Genomic DNA, 16,512 nt, shown 5'->3' with positions numbered 1-16,512 from the left:
AGCTCATGTACACGAGCTGGGTGAGGGGATGTGACACTTGTAATTGCTCTGGCTTTTATCTGCCTCAGATCAGTGTGAACCCAAGAACTTTACCACAAGAGCCTCTCACAAAAATAAACCCTGTTCTCTCCATTCTGCTCTTTGTAGGTAATTTCTGGTTAGAGCTTGCCAAGTAATGTGCCTTCAGAAATGTCTGTGTGACCCTAAATTGTGCTGCCTATTTTTGATACCCTCATTCTAAAATAAAGCACATTTCTGAAAAGGAATTACTGAAAATAAAGCAGGTGCTTTAAAATCGAGTTTCCTGGGGAAATGTGGGGAGTTTCAGGGCTTTAAGGGTCAGAAAAAGTGTTCTGATCCTCTAAGCACTGAGCTGTACCAGACAGCAGAAGGTGTTTTAAGATGCTCGGGTCACAGAAAATGGTTTGATTTTCCCTGTACTTCAGAGAGTAGACACAATTGATTTAATATTTAATGACATTCCCTTCTGCAAGAAGACATGTGCAACTGAATAAGCAAAATCCAAGCTATAATAAGCAATTAATGAATGGAGCATGATTAGGAAGTGGCAGCGTGAATAGCAGTCTGAGGATTTGCTTTCTTTCCAGCTTGTTCACAATCCTTACAAAAGCCAAATGGAGATCAGTTCCTTTCCTGGGGAAGCTTTATTTTGGAGGAGAGCATGAATGGACCTTGTTTGGTATCAGTTTGTGCAATTGTCACCAGTTCAGGTTCTTCCTTTCCCACTGAGATTTAAAGGCAAGAAGTGGCACAGATGTGTAAGGAAGAGGTGGGAAGCAGTGCCCGTGGATTGAGGAATGCAACAAGCTTGAACCTGCTTCTGTGTGCTGGCAGCAGAAGATTGCAGTGTGATTTATAACATATTGTACTTCCACCACGGTGCTTTGCAGCCCAGACATGAGTAAGTCCTTCAATCCATTGGAATTTACCTCAGATTTTATTCCAGAATTTACCTCCCAGCTGTTCAGCTGCATCAATGCAGAGTTCATCTTGCTGGGCCAGGAAGGATCTGAGTCTCTGCAGGCAGAAAAGCCAAGTCTTGGCTGTGTATTGATGGGTTTAGTTTGGCTGTGCAGGTGGGAGAAGGTTTTGGGGGCAGGTTTTGTGTGAAGTGTTTCGGGAAGTGGGGAAAAGTTCAATGACCTCGGTGAGGTGAGGATGAGAGGGAAGAATATTCCAGAGCTCTGTGGTTTTCTGGTGGACATCCTGGTGTGTGGAGGTGACAAAAATGTCTTGGGAGGGCTTAGGCCATGTGTCACTGTAGGTACTGTGAGTTTGCTGTGGTTTGTGACTGCTCCTACCAAGTATATCATGGAATTATTTAGGCTGGAAAAGCCCTCGAGGACCAGGAGTCCAACCCTTAACCCAGCACTGCCAAGGCCACCACTGAACCATGTCCCCTGGTGTCACATCCACGGCCAGTGCTGCCTAAAAAACACATCCAGTCAGGCAGGGTGTGCTCCCAGCCTGGAGGAGCAGCACCCATCTGTCTCCTCTGGGTGCTGGCAGGGTGAGAATGGAGCTGTGTCTTCAGGCACCCCTGGTAGCATCTCTGTTGTGGCAGGAAACAAATCTTTAGCCCTAAATCACGTCCTCTGGGATGGAGTAACAATAAAAAAAGACCTTCCAGAGTGTCTGTGGGAGGTATCTGTGTCCGTGGTCATTTGGATTTCTGCAGGTAAAGGCAGGAATAACAAAAAGGATGTGATACCCCAGTGGGGCATCTCCACTCATCACTAAAAATTACAGAAGAGTGTTTTCGGTTTTTTCTGAGTATTTTTATTTGTGGGTTGCTTGTTTTCATCCTGTAGTAATTCAGTTCTTTTTGGCAGGCTGTAGTGGGTTGGATCCCTCCCTAACCTGCTTAGTGGGTATTTAATGGTGTCCCAGTTCTGCACTGGGCTAAACTGGGTGTCCTTCCTCCCTGTGTGGGGAATAAAGGCAAACTTCTGAAACACTGGAATGAATGTTTGGCCATTTATTGCACCAGAAAAGAAAGCCCTGCCTAAAAAATTAAAGTGCTGATGGTGTGGCCAGTCACTGCTTTGGAACTCTTATCACTACCTGTGTCTTCAAGTTTATTAACTTCCCATCCTTAATATCACCTTACCATGGAAGGGACACCAATATTTACAGCCAGTTAAGTGCATTCAGTGAACTGGTACCTGAAATTGGGATATGATAGAAATGAAAATCAAAATCAGCCCCACCCCGTGAGTTTTGAGCCTGTGGGTAGTGCTTGTGACTTCTTTTTATTCTTTCCCCAACCAAAGCAGTGCTTATCTCTGCCAAAGGTGTGTCAGGGTGACCTGGGTGAGCAGCCTGTGCTGGGGGTGGGGGTGGTGGTAGTGGCAGCTCTGGGATGTTGGGATTGTGGAGCTGTGGAACATTTCACCAGGCAGGAACTTGGCCTCTGCCAAGGCTGATCCAGTTCTGTCAGAGGTTAAGTAAACTTATACAGGGATTTCTGCCTGTAACAGAGAAGGTTTAAAACCTTCTTCATCTTCCCAGCTCATAAACCCGTCAGCAGAGTGGATCTGTTATCACAAAACGGAAGAACTATCTCTGAAAGTCCATTGTGCCTTTTAAGTCCATCATTTTTATACCATTTTTATTCCTGCAATGGCATCGTTCCCCCTTGTGTTCCAGGGAGCACAGGTGTTGGCCACTTTTCTTCTTCATTGCCCAAAGTATGTCCTGGGAGTGTCAAAATCTTGAATTCCTGGGAGATCTATTCCATTAAAACACTCCTACCTTAAGGCTCTGCACCAAGAGTTTCATTTGAGATTTGGCAGGGAAGTCTCACAGCACTGGCAGCTTTATCCCAACCCACCTGAGCAGAGCTGGGAAGTGCTGGGGGGATTTTCATCCTGACATCCCTGGCTCTGCCAGGAGATGAAGGGCTCCCTACACTGAGGTTCAGGCAGGGGAGATAAAAAGGTGTTTTCACCTACCCCAAAACCAGCTCTTCAGTCTGTGTAGTGGGTTAACCCTGGCTGGACTCCAGGTACCCACTCACTCCCCTCTGCAAGTGGACAGAGGAGAGAAAATAGAACAAAGGGTTTGTGGGTTGAGAGAAGGACCAGGAGAGATCCCTCAGCCATCACTGTCATGGGCAAAACTGACCCAAAGTGGGGATATTAATTAAATTTATTGCTAGCAGAACCAGAGCCTTCCCCCACCCCTCCTTCCTTCCCCAGTTCTCCCTCCTCGCTCCCAGCTGTGCAGGGAGACGGGAATTGGGGTTACAGTCAGTTCATCACCCGCTGTTCGTGCTGCTGCTCAGGGAGAGGAGCCCATTCCCTGCTTCCTGTAGGACTCAGTCCTTCACCAGCTTCTCCAGCCTGACCCCATCCCACAGCAGCAGCTCTTCCCACCCTGCTGTCCCGTGGATCACTCCTCCATGGGCTCAGTCCTTGAGGAATGAGCTGCTCCAGCCACGACTCCTCCCAGGAAAACCTGCCCTCCCCAGGGGTCAGCAGGACCCTGCCAGGACCCTGCTCCAGCAGAGACCTCCCATGGGGTCACAGCCTCCCTCAGGCATCCCCTGCTCCATTGGGGGCTCCTCCCAGGCTGCAGGGGGGTCTCTGCACCTCCCTGACTCTCCCTGGGCTGCAGGGGCCACAGCTGCCCCACCACGGGCTGCACCAGGGGCTGCAGGGCAACCTCAGCTCCAGCTCCTGGTGCCAGGGATCCCCAGGCTGGCTGTGGGCTCCTACAGCAGCCCAGGGCACACCCTGCTCCACCCCTGGAACCCTGCTGCCCTGTCTGCAACGGGGTGAAATGGTTGGTACCTCACCATTTGGGGAGCGCTCTCGGTTTTGGGCAGCGAAGGGTCAGAGCTTCCTCAGCACTCAGAGGTTACTGGGGGTTCCTTGAGCTGCAAGATGATGTTTGCTCCAGCTTGTCTTTCCAAGAGCTTGGAGAAGGCAGCGATCTGTGAGAGCAATTTCGGGCAGAATTCCACTTATTGTGCAGAAATTCTGCCCGAGTTGTCTCTTACTCACCCTTGGCTTTCTTGTGGCAGTTCCATAGATCATTGGAGAAAAGGCACTTAAATATGCATGAGCTTATTAAGCTGAACCCTCTCTCTGCTGCTGAGCCATGTTTTATAGGAGCATCTCCACAGCCCTGGAAAAGCTGTGCCAACACAGCCGAGCACTTTCGTGACGCTGACGCTGTTTTTGAGGGCAGGAAGTAACAAGAGTCATTTATTCTACTAATCAAAAGGATATTTGCCTCTTTAAATATTCAAACCCTCGAGCCTTATAGGAGACTAAAGTGTCAGGAAGGGATAAGCTCCTGATAAGCATGTTAGCTGGAGTTATTTGGTGTGATGGCCAGCAAAGAAATGATTAATATGTAGATGGCAGGATCCAGACTAGGGAACTGTTGGGGGCTCAGAATTAAACATAAAGAGGAGAGGGGATATCTGGGCACTCCAGTGTGTAGGAGAAGAGGAAATCTCTCAAAAGCCATCATCAGGATTGTCTTTCCTGAAGGAGTGTGCTCTCCACAAACAGAACCTCCATTCTTTGTCTGCCCTGTTTCCTTCCACAGGCACACAGGATCTCCATGGAACTGGATGGTCTTCAAGGTCCCTTCCAACCCAACCATTCTATGATCTGGGTGCCCCATTTCGTGCCAAGGTTTTCATGCCAGGCTGTTCCTGTCTGCCCAGTTCACAAGTGTCTGTTCTGGCTGATCACACAAAAACGATGGAGAGGGTCCACAGGAGCCCATAAGTGGCTGCAGGGATAATTTCACAGGGTGTGGGAGCAACACAGAGCCCTAAACCCTGGGGCATTCTGCAGACTTGGGGTGTCCAGCTTTCTCTGTGGTGGTTCCTGCTGGTGGCATTTCAAAAGGACATGGAGGGGCGTCCCCTTCATGCACTGGGGGAGAATTGTGTCTGGAACAGCCCTGAGGGGCGTTTCTGGGAAGATGAGTGATGGTGTAGCATCAGAGCTAATGATGATGCAGCTGCTGAATGGGTCATCAATCAGCCTGTGGACTGGGGGCTCCTTACACCTCCCTGTGTGGCAGCAGCACGTAGCCATCAGTGTGTCCCCTGAGAGCATAACCCAGTGCTGTGAGCTCCAAAAATCATCCCATAGGATGCTGCCTGATCCTTCCCAGTGCCAGGCCTTGGTCAGGCCAAGGGAATTGTTCCACTGGGTACCCAGAGCAGCCTGCTGTTGTTCTGGTGACCTTTTCTCCTGTGTGTGTTCCTCATGGTTGCCATCCATCCAAAGCAGAGCAGGGCCCTCCTGTGTGTGACACCTACAGAGTGTCCTTTGAGTGCTGGCTTTGAAGGATGGGCATTTCTAGTGGCTCGAACCCCCCTGGCAGGAGGGTGGAGCCAGGTGGGGTCAGGCTCTTCTGCCCATGTGTGGAACAGTCACTTAAGGGTTGGACTCGATGAGCTTGTGGGTCCCTTCCAGCTCAGAGCATTCTGTAAAGTGACAAGACAAGAGGAAACGGCCTCAAGTTGTGCCAGGGGACGTTTAGTTTGGATTTTGGAGAAAATTTCTTCATGGAAAGGGTGGTCAGGCCCTGGCACAGCTGCCCAGGACCTGGAGGATTAAAAGCCCTGTGGATGTGGCACTTGGGGACATGAGGCAGTGGTGGCTTTGGCAGTGCTGGGGAATGGTTGGACTTGATGATCTCAGAGGGCCTTTCCAACATTATGAATTCCATGATTTATGCTGGAGGAAGGTCATGAAGCCCAAGATCCCTGTGTTACATCTCTCCATGTGCTGTGGGGCAGGTTTGGGAGCTTCCCTTGATGAGAAGGTTCTGTTTTTCATTGGCATTTCCTGAACTTTCCCTTTGGCTTCCCTTGCCACGCTGTTGGCATGCCAGGCAGCCAGGAACTGGAGTGTGGAGCTGGCAGTGGCCTCTGCTGCGGGACTGTGCTGGTGGAGCCGTGCTGGGATCAGCTCTGGGGTGTTTTATCTGCAGACCAAGGGGCACTCGGCCAAATTTGCAAGCAGAAACTTCTGCTCCAGCTCCAAACTGTGCCCAGGGTAATGCTGAGGTGGCACCAGCCTGGAGGAAAACAACTCGTGGCAAAATGTTGTGTCCCTGTGCAAAAATCTGTCTCCAAACAGATGGAAGGGCTGATTTATCCCAGTGTTTTAGGGCACTGGGGGTTGGGTTTGATCTTTCCACATTAAAACTGTGATATTTATAAACACCATCAGTTTTCTGCAGCTTCTTTCCCATCAGTGGTGTTTTTCTAACACCTCTTCACCACCTGATACAGTTTGTGTCTCTGGATCTGGTCAATCTGTGTGCTGCACCCCCAACCCTCAGCTGGATTGATCAGCAGTGTATCCTTAGGAAATTCAGGATACTGCTGGATCGTTTCAGATGGGCTGCTGCAGCCTGGTTTTTATCCAGATCCAAATATTACCTTTTAAAACACTGGACATGTTTGAAAACCATGGCACTGTGACCAAAGAATGCTTCCAGAGGTGTGGAATGCTGCCTCCTCACTGGGAATAGGGACAACTACACTGTCTACTTAATGGGATTTATTAGCCCCTTCAAACTTTGGGGGGCATTTTTTGTTGGATCTGGGGAAAGAGGCAACACCAAAGGCAAAAATGAGGGAAGAAAGGTGGTGTCCTGGAAGATTTGGAGCTCTGTGCAGAATAGATGTGTGTGCTGCAGGAGGGGGTGGATCAGGGAGGAATACCATGGAAGGTAGAAGATAATTTCTTCAGCCAGGGATGAATATAATCATTGATGCAGCACCTGGGATTGGGGATTGCTGATCCCTGAGGATGAGCAGCATTTCTGCTCTGTGCTCTGTGGTGTGACTGCCCAGCTCCTCTCTGAACCCAAAGGGCTGTTCATCATCATGGAACCACAGGGCCTCCTGAGCTGGAAAGGACCCCCAAGGATCATCCAGTCCAACTCCTGGCCTTGCACAGACACCCCAAAATTCCATCCTAACCCTGAGAGCATTGTCCAAACCCTCCTGCAGCTCTGGCAGCCTTGGGGCTGTGCCCACTGCCCTGGGGAGCCTGTTCAGTGCCAACCACCCTCTGGGGGAAGAACCTTTGGCTGAGATCCAACCTGAGCCTGCCCTGAAACAATCTGATGTGTTATTGTCTCTTTAATGCAGTGTTTGTTTCTGGAAGGGACTGCCATGGCTGGAGGGGGTGCAGCACACACAGGTCACACCAGAGCACAGGAATCCACTGGTACCTCTGTGCAAACATGGCTCGCCCCGAAGCTGAAGGGTCAGACAGGAGGTGCCAGTTCTGTCCTGGAACAGTCCACATTGCAGCTGGTTCCTGGGCTGCATTGATTCCTGCTGATGAATGGTTTATATTGGGGTGGGGAATGTGCAGAATCCATCAGAGTTGGGCTCCCAGTTCCCTGGTGCTGGGCAGTGTCATTCCAGGTGGTTGATGGAAGTGGCTTTGCACCCCAGAGAGGAGGTGAAAGGAATTAATTGAGTAAGGGAGTGGATCACGTTCAATCACTGGGCAGGAAGAAGTGGTTTCCAAAGATTTCTTGCCCCTCTGTGGCCTCTCAGTGCTCTGGGAGTGCTCGCTGTGATTCCAGGTGATTTTTCTGCCGAGGGCTCACGGAGCAGTAAATGCTGGGATATCCCTTTCCTCTTACTGAGACAGACAATAAACATCCTAATCTCACTTGCTGCACTGAAGAGTGGATTTACAGCTGTGTGCTGAGCATAAAACAAACAGGCAGAGGATTCCAGGGCAGGCTCCTGCGTTGGAGCAAAGCTTGATTTTTATGGGGTTTTTGTGTTTTGAAATTGGCTGCTTTGATTAATCCAGCCTGATGTGTGCCAAGCTGTTCAGCGTAAACTCAGCCCTGCTCTCCCTCCCCCATCTCCCCTTCTCATCCTTCATTTGGTTCTGAATGGCTTCTTACATAAACCAGGGACTGCAGGGATGGAGAAGAAAAAACGTTCTCCATAAATGTATTTATTTCGGGGGTTTCCTTGCATGTTCTCGTGATTGCAAGCCTGGGCTTCACAGAGGATAAAGGTCTTGGACCCAAAAAAGGTGGTGGAGGCCACAGACCAGGAGTTCTGTGGCCTCAGCACGTGTCTGGATCCCTGTGGGGTGGCTGGGGAGAACTGGGAGTTGTCCATGGGTGTTCAGGGCAGGGGGTTCTGCTGGGCCTGGTGTCTGTTCCTGAAATGAAAAAAGATGTCCTGGAATATCTTGAGCTGAAAGGGATGCACAAGGACCATCCAGTCCAACCCTTCAGCCCTGCCCAGGACACCCCAACAATCCCACCCTGACCCTGAGAGGATCATCCCAACCCTCCTGCAGCTCTGGCAGCCTTGGGGCTGTGCCCACTGCCCTGGGGAGCCTGTTCAGTGCCAACCACCCTCTGGGGGAAGAACCTTTGGCTGAGATCCACCCTGAGCCTGCCCTGACACAGCTCCAGGCCTGAGCCTTAGACCAAGGCCAGAGTTTAAGTTTCCCCCCTGTTTAAGGCCAAGAACACTCTCAGTGAGAGCTCAGCAAGGTCCTTAAATTAAACCCAGTGCACTGGGAGGTTTTCTCAAGCCTCTTAAAACTTGGAGAGTTTTGTGAGCTTGATTTAATGGGATGTATTCGAGCATGATTTAATGGGACATAAAACGCCTCTCACTCTGATATCCCATTGATCTACAGGAGAGACAAACCTCTAAGGTGTGTCTTTCTTTTGGCTATTGATTCACGGTATTTCGATGTGAGCCCTGCCAGCAGGTGCCAGCCTGTGTTTAACTGGAGACAGCGGGATGTGGTGGGGAAAAAAGTGTGGCAGGACTTCTGCCTTGGGTCCACCTGCAGATGTGCCCTTGGCTGGGGAGCACCTGATGCATGGGGAGGGAAAACTTCCCAGACAGCCTTTTGGTCCTGGTGGGATGATGAATGTGGGTTAAATTAAATATAAAATGAGGTGCTGCTCTCTTTAACCCTATGGGTAACCAATCCCTGGCACTGACAGGGGTGTATTGTGGTGCCCTCTCTGTTACATTTAATTTAAATTTAGAAGTATTCATATGTCTGAAGTGTTCCCTCGAACATCCCACTCACTGGACTCAGGTTGGGCAGAGCAGATACAGGGAGAGCTGAGTGTTAGAAATAAAAACTGAGAGTCACAGAGTCCTCCAATGGTTTGGATTGGAAGAGACCTTAAAGCTCATCCAGTCCCACCCCCTGCCATGGGCAGGGACACCTTCCACCAGCCCAGGTTGCTCCAGCCTGGCCTTGGACACTTCCAGGGATCCAGGGGCAGCCACAGCTTCTCTGCCCAACCTGTGCCAGGGCCTGCCCACCTGAACAGGCAACAATTTCTTCCTGATATGACCCTCTTTCAGCTTAAAACCATTCCCTCTTGTCCTGTCCCTTGCAAAAAGTCCTTCTCCAGCTCTCTTGGAGACCCTTTAGGCCCTGGAAGGGGCTCTGAGGTCTTTCCAGAGCCTTCTTTTCTCCAGGCTGAGCAGTTGGATAATTGGAGAGACTTGAATCCTGAATTTGGAAGTGTTCTGGCCCGAGATCTGAATTTTGAAGGCAGAGAGCCAAAGGCTCTCTCTCCTGAGGGGAATAAATGTGGGCAGAGGTGAGGTCTGATAAGCTGTGCATTCCTTGTCCCTGCTCCTGCCGGGATTTTCTGAGCTGTCCCTCAGGGCTGTGCTTGAAGCACTGAAGGCAGCAGCAATTTCCCACCTTATGCATGAAATGCAGCCCCTCAGGGTGGGGAAGGTGCTGTGCTTTGGGGTGCAGGAGGGTGCAGGGGAGGAGGGAGGTGTGAGGGGCAGCCCAGCAGCCTCTCCTGTGCTGGGACCCGCTGACCTGCAGGAAATCCTCCTGAACCCCCAGCTCGGGGGGTTCCAGGAGTAAAACACTCAAACCTGGGCCTCTGCCTTAACTGCTATGAAGTTAAGGGTGAAACATAGCCTTGTAGTTCTGGACCAGAGTCCAGATCAACCCTTCATCTACTAAAAAATGCTTAGAAGAAAAAACCCAAACCACCAAACAGCCTGAACTTCCCATCCCAGGTACCCACCATTGCTGCTGTTTGTAACAACTTCCCCCTGGCCCTTCTAATTATGTTTGAGCTCAAATTATTCCTTTCCCCCTTTCCCCTCTCTGGCCCCAGGAGTGTCCAGAAGCCCTGGGTGTTTTCCTGAGTGCAGGAATATTTGGGGCTTGTCCACAGCAGGAGCTGTGGAGCAGGATGCTGCAGAGCATTGTCCACCCGCTGCTTCTGGCACCAGAAGACTGACAAAGCTGATGTCAATTTGGCTGTTAATTGCTGTCTTACCCACTCCTGTGATCAGAGGCAAAGTCACCCCTTCTGCCTGGGGAGAACTGCAGCTTTGTGCCCCCAACAATGTGATGTTTGCCTTGCCCACTCCTTCCCAGGCTCATCTCCTCTCCCTGGATCTCTGTCCTCAGCAAGGGGGGAAGGAGAACCCTGATAACAGCAGGGTGCAGGGGGAATGGGAATGAGCAGCAGATGAAGCTCAAAGAGCTCGGTTTGGATTTTCCTCCAAACCTCTTTGATCACAAGCTGAGCTCTCTATCCCCCGGAGCTGCCTCGGGGGAAGGGCTGCCCAGAGGTGAGCAATGATGAAAAGGAAACACTCCTGCTCCTGTGACAACCTTCTCCTCAGCACTGCAGGTACCAACGTACACCAAAAGGAGGTTTTTAATCTCAGAGTCAGCTCGGTTTGACTTCCATGGCAGGATTTCAGGGTCAGTTGTTACTTTGCCCCCTCAGGGCCGTTGATTCATTTTAAAGATCTTCCCTTTGGCAGCTCCTTTCAGTGTGTGGCACATTCCATTCTGTGGAGCTCTTGGCTTGCCTTGGGACAGGCAACAGTTAAATCAAGAAATACAACCTTCTTTCCAACCAGCAAACTTGTTTAACCAAAGAAGACTCATAAAGAACTGTGTTTCTGTGCAAATCTTTGTTCTCCCAAGTCTCATTTTGGAGCCTCAAGAATTCCTGCTGTTGCCTAAGAAACACCCAGCACAATTAAATCCAGAGGTATTGCTGGGGAGTCAAGGAGCTTGAATGGGATGTCACTGGTGCATTTGGTCTTTCTTTGCTTATCTGAGCAGGATTTACTCATTGTAATTCTGGGAACTCTGCTCATGTTGCATGTCTAATCTGTCATGGATGCAGGGAGGGAGCAGGGAGGCTCCTTCCCTTCTTCCCTCACACTTATTCATTGTAGGGAAAGCTGGAGAATTTAATTAAATTGTTGGAAGCTGTCAAAGATCTTGTGTTTGCTTTGTGCAAACAGAAGGGTGAGGTCTCTGATTAGGATGAAGTGTGGCATTGAAACATCTTTACCTCGTGGGAGTGGTGTGTGTTTCCTGGAGAGCTGGGGGTACCTGGAGCTGCCCAAGTTCTGCTCCAGGGGTGTCCCTTGCTCAAGGTCTGGTGTGTCCATGAACCGTGGGGGATGGAGCTGGATGGTGGGTGACCAGGAGAAAGATGCACAGAAATGTATCTGAGCAGGTTCCTCTGATGCACAGAAATGTGTCTGAGCAGAGCCCTGACCACCAAATCTGCCCAAGTCAAGCAACTCCTCCTGAAACCCAGGGAGGTGATCACAAGTGTTTAGTTTTAACCATCCTGCCTATGAAGTACAAAGACACCAGTTCGTGGTGATGTGCTTCAGAAGTATCTGCTCAGGAGCTGAAACATTTATTAAGACTATTTAACCAAGGGTCATTTTATATTCATTTCTTCCCAAAGCAAATGGGGAGAAAATTCATAAGTGCCATTTAAGAACAAGGCTCGTTTCTGAGCACCAATTAATCTTGGGACAGAGCTGGAATGTGGAGTTCCACTCCAACTGCTGAAGACATTTTCTGTCTTATGGAGGCCACTCCTTGTTACATTTCCACAGTCCTGTGAGCACAGACACACAAACACAACCTCAGTTAGGTGAACTCTGCATCTGCACCCTGCCCTGGGTGCTCCTTCATCCTGGTGGATGCTCTTCGTTGCTGTGTCTTCCCAGATAGCATTGATGAAAGGAAAGGAATTCCAGGCAGCTGGAACACAACTATGAGCACAACTGGATCCCCTGGCTGTGCACAGCTGGAACCCCTGGCTGTGCACAGCTGGGAGATGGAAGCCATTGTCCCTCACCACACACGAAACGCGCCCAACTCCAAGTTCTGCTAAACCCTCTGTGTCTCCCTCTGCCCTCTGTGTTCCAGGTGCAAAGAGCTGAAATATGGTAAGGACCTGCCCCAGATCTCCATCATTTTCATCTTCGTGAACGAGGCGCTGTCGGTGATCCTGCGCTCCGTGCACAGCGCGGTGAACCACACCCCGGCTCACCTCCTCAAGGAGATCATCCTCGTGGATGACAACAGTGATGAAGGTGAGCAGCACCTCCCACGCCCCAAAACACCAGGAGGGTGTTTAATTTCTTAAAATCTCATGGAGGGAGTCGTTCTTGTCCCAGAGGGTGGTTGGCACTGAACAGGCTCCCCAGGGCAGTGGGCACAGCCCCAAGGCTGCCAGAGCTGCAGGAGGGTTTGGATGATCCTCTGGGGCACAGGGGGGGACTCTTGGGGCTGGGGCTGTGCAGGGCTGAGGGTTGGACTGCAGGATCCTTGGGACTCCCTCCCAGCTCAGCACATTCCAGCATGGTGTGATCCTGTTCTTCCTGCTGGAGAAGCTGGAGAAAACTGGTGTGGAGAACACGCCACACCCTGTGCTTAAAATCTGAGGTAGTCATTGTTTGAAAGCACAGCTGAAACCTAGAAAGGAACCCAGAGATCCCTCTGACCTTTCTGGTCAGCAGCATCCAGGAGCTCTGGGTTGAGGGGATCCTTGTTACTGATAATAACACTTTGCTTGGTGCAGAGATGCTCCTGTAAATTGAATTTCCCGTGGAGTTGAAGGCCAGCAGCCTGGAGCCATGAGCTGTTGGGCTTTGGCCCCTCACAGTGGTGTTAACAGATGTTTTCTCTGTGTCTCAGTTTCCCTGTTGTAAAATAACATCCCAGGGTCTGGAAATGGTGGGACCCTGCAGAGACCCTCCTTCCTTATGTTTTGGTTGTGGTGTGGGAAGGAGAAGTGAAGAGGAAGAGGAGGAAACAAAACCCACCCAACCTGCCCAAGTCAGGCCCTGACAAAGCCTGGAGGGGGATGTTTGGTTTCCCACCTCACACACGTTGGTTCAACCTGCTCTTGGCCACTGTTGCCCTCCCTTCCCTTCTGCTTTTGGTGCCTCAGAACTGCAGGAGGTGTTTTCCTCTGGAAGCACCTTCAGACTCACATTCCTCCAAGACATTTTTTCCTTCCAATGTACAGTTGGATGGTGGCTTCAGGACATCAGGATACTTAAAATCTTCAGGAAGAAGATTTTTGCTAAGTGCCCTCATCAGTCATGCTGCATGCTTTTAATATTATTAAAAAGGAATAAACATGATGCTGTGATCAGAGGGAGGAGCAGGGAGGGTGCAGGATGTGGAGAGCTCATTTCCAGAGGATTCTGGGACACTGTGTGAGAGGAGATGGTACAGAACAACCTATTCAAGCCTGGAAAAATAGGCACTCAAATCCCAGAGTAATGAGCACCACAGAGAGCTGATGAATTATAATTACCAGTAAAAGAAACAGGAGGGCAGCTCCTCAGCTGGTGGAAATCACAGCAGCTCCAGTGCAAAGCTTGGATGGTGTCCACCAGTGAAAGCTGTGGGATTTCAGAGCTGGAACTATTTGGAGAGTGAAGGGGAAGTGCAGGTGATCTGTCACTGGAGTATCTGACATTACCCAGTACTTACAGGGTTTGAAAGAGCAAAATGAGCTGCTCCTTCTCCAAATTTTACCCTGTCAATGGGGGAAGAGAAGAAAGCTCTTTTAAAAGAGAACCCACTGGAGTAATTGCTGAGCTCCTCCCCCCGTGGCTGTGCACAGAGAAATGTGTTTCTAAACAGCCTCTTCCAGTCCCTCAGTGTGAGCACCCAGGGTGATGGTGAGGCCAGAGCTCTGGAGATGCTGCTGAAAGGCACAGGACAAACAAATAAATCCTTTCAGGAAGCAGCTCCCCCCAGGCTGGAGCTGCAGGATGACAAATCTTCATCTGCTGCTGAGCTTGCAGGGTACCACCTCCCTGGGGGTGCTGAGGGGGCTGGGACAGTGCTGGTGGGGCCCAGTGGTGGGGCTGGATGGTGCTGGGGTGTTCCAGGGCAGCCAAACGAGTGGCCAAAGCCTGTGGTGTGTCCAAGCACTTCCAGCTCTGGGATTTCACAGAATCCCAGAAGGGTTTGGGTTGGAAGGGACCTTAAAGCTCATCTCAGCCCACCCCCTGCCACGGGCAGGGTCACCTTGCACCAGCACAGGTTGCTCCAAGCCCCGTCCAGCCTGGCCTGGGACACCTCCAGGGTTGTGTTTGGGGTGCCCCCATAGCGAGGGAGGGGCAGTGACCCAAACTGATGGGCAGGAGAGGGAAAATCCCAAACCTCCTTGCACACCTGGCAGTTTGCCTGCTGCATCCCACCAAGAGATTGCCTCAGGATCAGGGGCTTCCATGGTCCCTCAGGATGGGCCAGGGCTGTGCTGAAGGTTGTACAACACCAAGGTGGTTCTGTCCTCAAAAACATTGGGGTGGAATGCAAGGAGAGAGGGTGTGGGGAGCAAGGTGATGTTTTTTAGCTGGTGGGGTTAGTTAATAATGTCAGTGCTCTGCTGGTGAATCTTTGCAGGCATCATGACAAATGAGATTTTTTAGGAGGGATTTGAAGGAAGATAATGAGGTAACTTGGCAGATGTTTATGAAGAGCTCCTCCCAAGCGTGTAATAATCTGCTTTTCTCCTGTAAAAGAGATGATACAAACCAGAAAGTGGCTCTGGGTCTCCTGTGTTCACTCTCAGCATTGTCAAGGAGCTTCAATGACAGCAAAGAATTATTAATGGCAATAACATTGTCATAGAGTTTCCACTAATGGGAGGCAATAATTGTGAGCAGCAGCAGCAACATGGTATAGCTGATGCTTTGGATATTGCAAACAAAGTCGTTGTAATAAATAGATTTGGCTTCTACAGGAAAATAATTACAGGAAAGTAGTTCCTCATGAGCCCTAAGATTTAGAGATGAATCCTGGAGGATCAAGGGCTGGTGTTGAGCAGAGGATGGGGCTGTGTGGGTGTGACTTTGGAGGCTGTGATGGAACAGGAGGAGGAATTGCTTCAGCCTCTTTGGGAGCAGCTGTGTGGGTTGGAGGGACACTTCCCATGGGGGCATGGCTGGTGGGAAAAGCCTTTGAGAGTAACCTCTGTGCACCTGAGGGAAGGTTGACCTGCAGAGAGCAGGGCTGAACCCCAGGAGCTGGGCTGGACTTCTGGAGAAGGTGCTCAAGGCTCAGGAAGATCTTTGGCTGGGGGGATTTGTGTAGGCTTTGTCAGGAGGAGCCACAACCTGTCTAGGCAACTCAACAACAAAGCAGCAAATACTAAAAGGCTCCTGGGATTTCCAAGTCAACTTCAGGTTTTAAAATCAACCCCATGGGTAGAGTAAGAGCCACCACCTGGTTGCTCTGAGCCCTTCAGGTAAACCCTGCCCAGCACCACAGCCACAGGCAAAACCTGGTGTGTGGTTTTCAGGCTGGAACAAAGTGCAATCCTGAGGACTCATTAGGCACTCCTTGCTCTCAGCTTTGCTGTAGTGTGGTGCGTCCAACATCACTGCACGACATAAAAGTGTGCAGTGAGAGATTACAGTTAATGAACACAGGCATTCTGCTGCTTTATGTCTGAGCTGGAAATAGATAAAAGATGCCAGTGTGTTGTAACAGGGGAAAAAAAAATATCCCTCCTTAAAGGAGAAAGCTTGGGGAGTTGTAGTCTGACCCCCCTCCTCCCTTGAGCTGCACATTATACTTCACAAAGACTTTTTTGGAGGCTGCTTTTATTTATGCTTGTTGCAGGGGTGTGATTACAGAGGCAGTGTGCAGGTTGTGTTTCAGAGTGATAAGGTGGCTCCTGGGCTGTTGGAGGGATGCAGCCACGTGCCCCTGAGATGCTCTGTTATCTCCCAGCTGCACACTTTGTCTGAGCCTGTTGCTTAATCATCACCTGCTTTTTCTTGTTGTTGTTGTTATTGTCGTCTGTCTTTTTAGTGCTTTTAATCTGGGATAATATCTCTTTGAAAAGTATAAAAGCAACCCTTTGGATAAAAGGCTGCTAAAGGAGCTGGCTACACTCGGGGAGACCCGCTCTGGGTTGTAATTTACCCCGGAGTAAGGTGTTAGCTGAGACTTGATGTATCACTTTCTTGTTTTTGCAGCTCATTTCAACAGCAACAACAGTGCTTGGTGTGCTCTCACTCCCCCAGGAGCTGGCTCGGGGTCTTTGGTGTTCAGAGGGAGAATTGCGAGGAGCTGAGTCACATCTTGGCCTTGCACAGGCTCTGGTCCCACCCCAGAGTTATTCCAGCAGGAGATGGGGTGTTTAAGTGGAGCTCACCTGGTGCTCTCC

At 50.3% G+C, this 16,512-nt stretch overlaps 1 protein-coding gene across 1 annotated transcript in view; it reads left to right on the top strand.

Moving 5' to 3' along the window:
• GALNT17 (polypeptide N-acetylgalactosaminyltransferase 17) overlaps window positions 1-16,512 on the top strand; it is a gene marked incomplete at its 5' end in the record, with an annotated part of 154,198 nt that overhangs the window by 9,999 nt on the left and 127,687 nt on the right. Inside the window, one exon of the mRNA XM_027908092.1 lies at window positions 12,243-12,409. Coding sequence (XP_027763893.1) covers window positions 12,243-12,409 — 167 coding nt within the window. The remainder of the gene's footprint in view (window positions 1-12,242; window positions 12,410-16,512) is intronic.

Source organism: Empidonax traillii, unplaced genomic scaffold, assembly GCF_003031625.1.
Source record: "Empidonax traillii isolate 1590-97213 ecotype Southwest subspecies unplaced genomic scaffold, ASM303162v1 scaffold1610:size235594, whole genome shotgun sequence".
In the NCBI taxonomy this organism is placed as follows: domain Eukaryota; kingdom Metazoa; phylum Chordata; class Aves; order Passeriformes; family Tyrannidae; genus Empidonax; species Empidonax traillii.
Note: the sequence above shows the minus strand (reverse complement) of the source record. Positions and strands in the feature narration are given on the sequence as shown.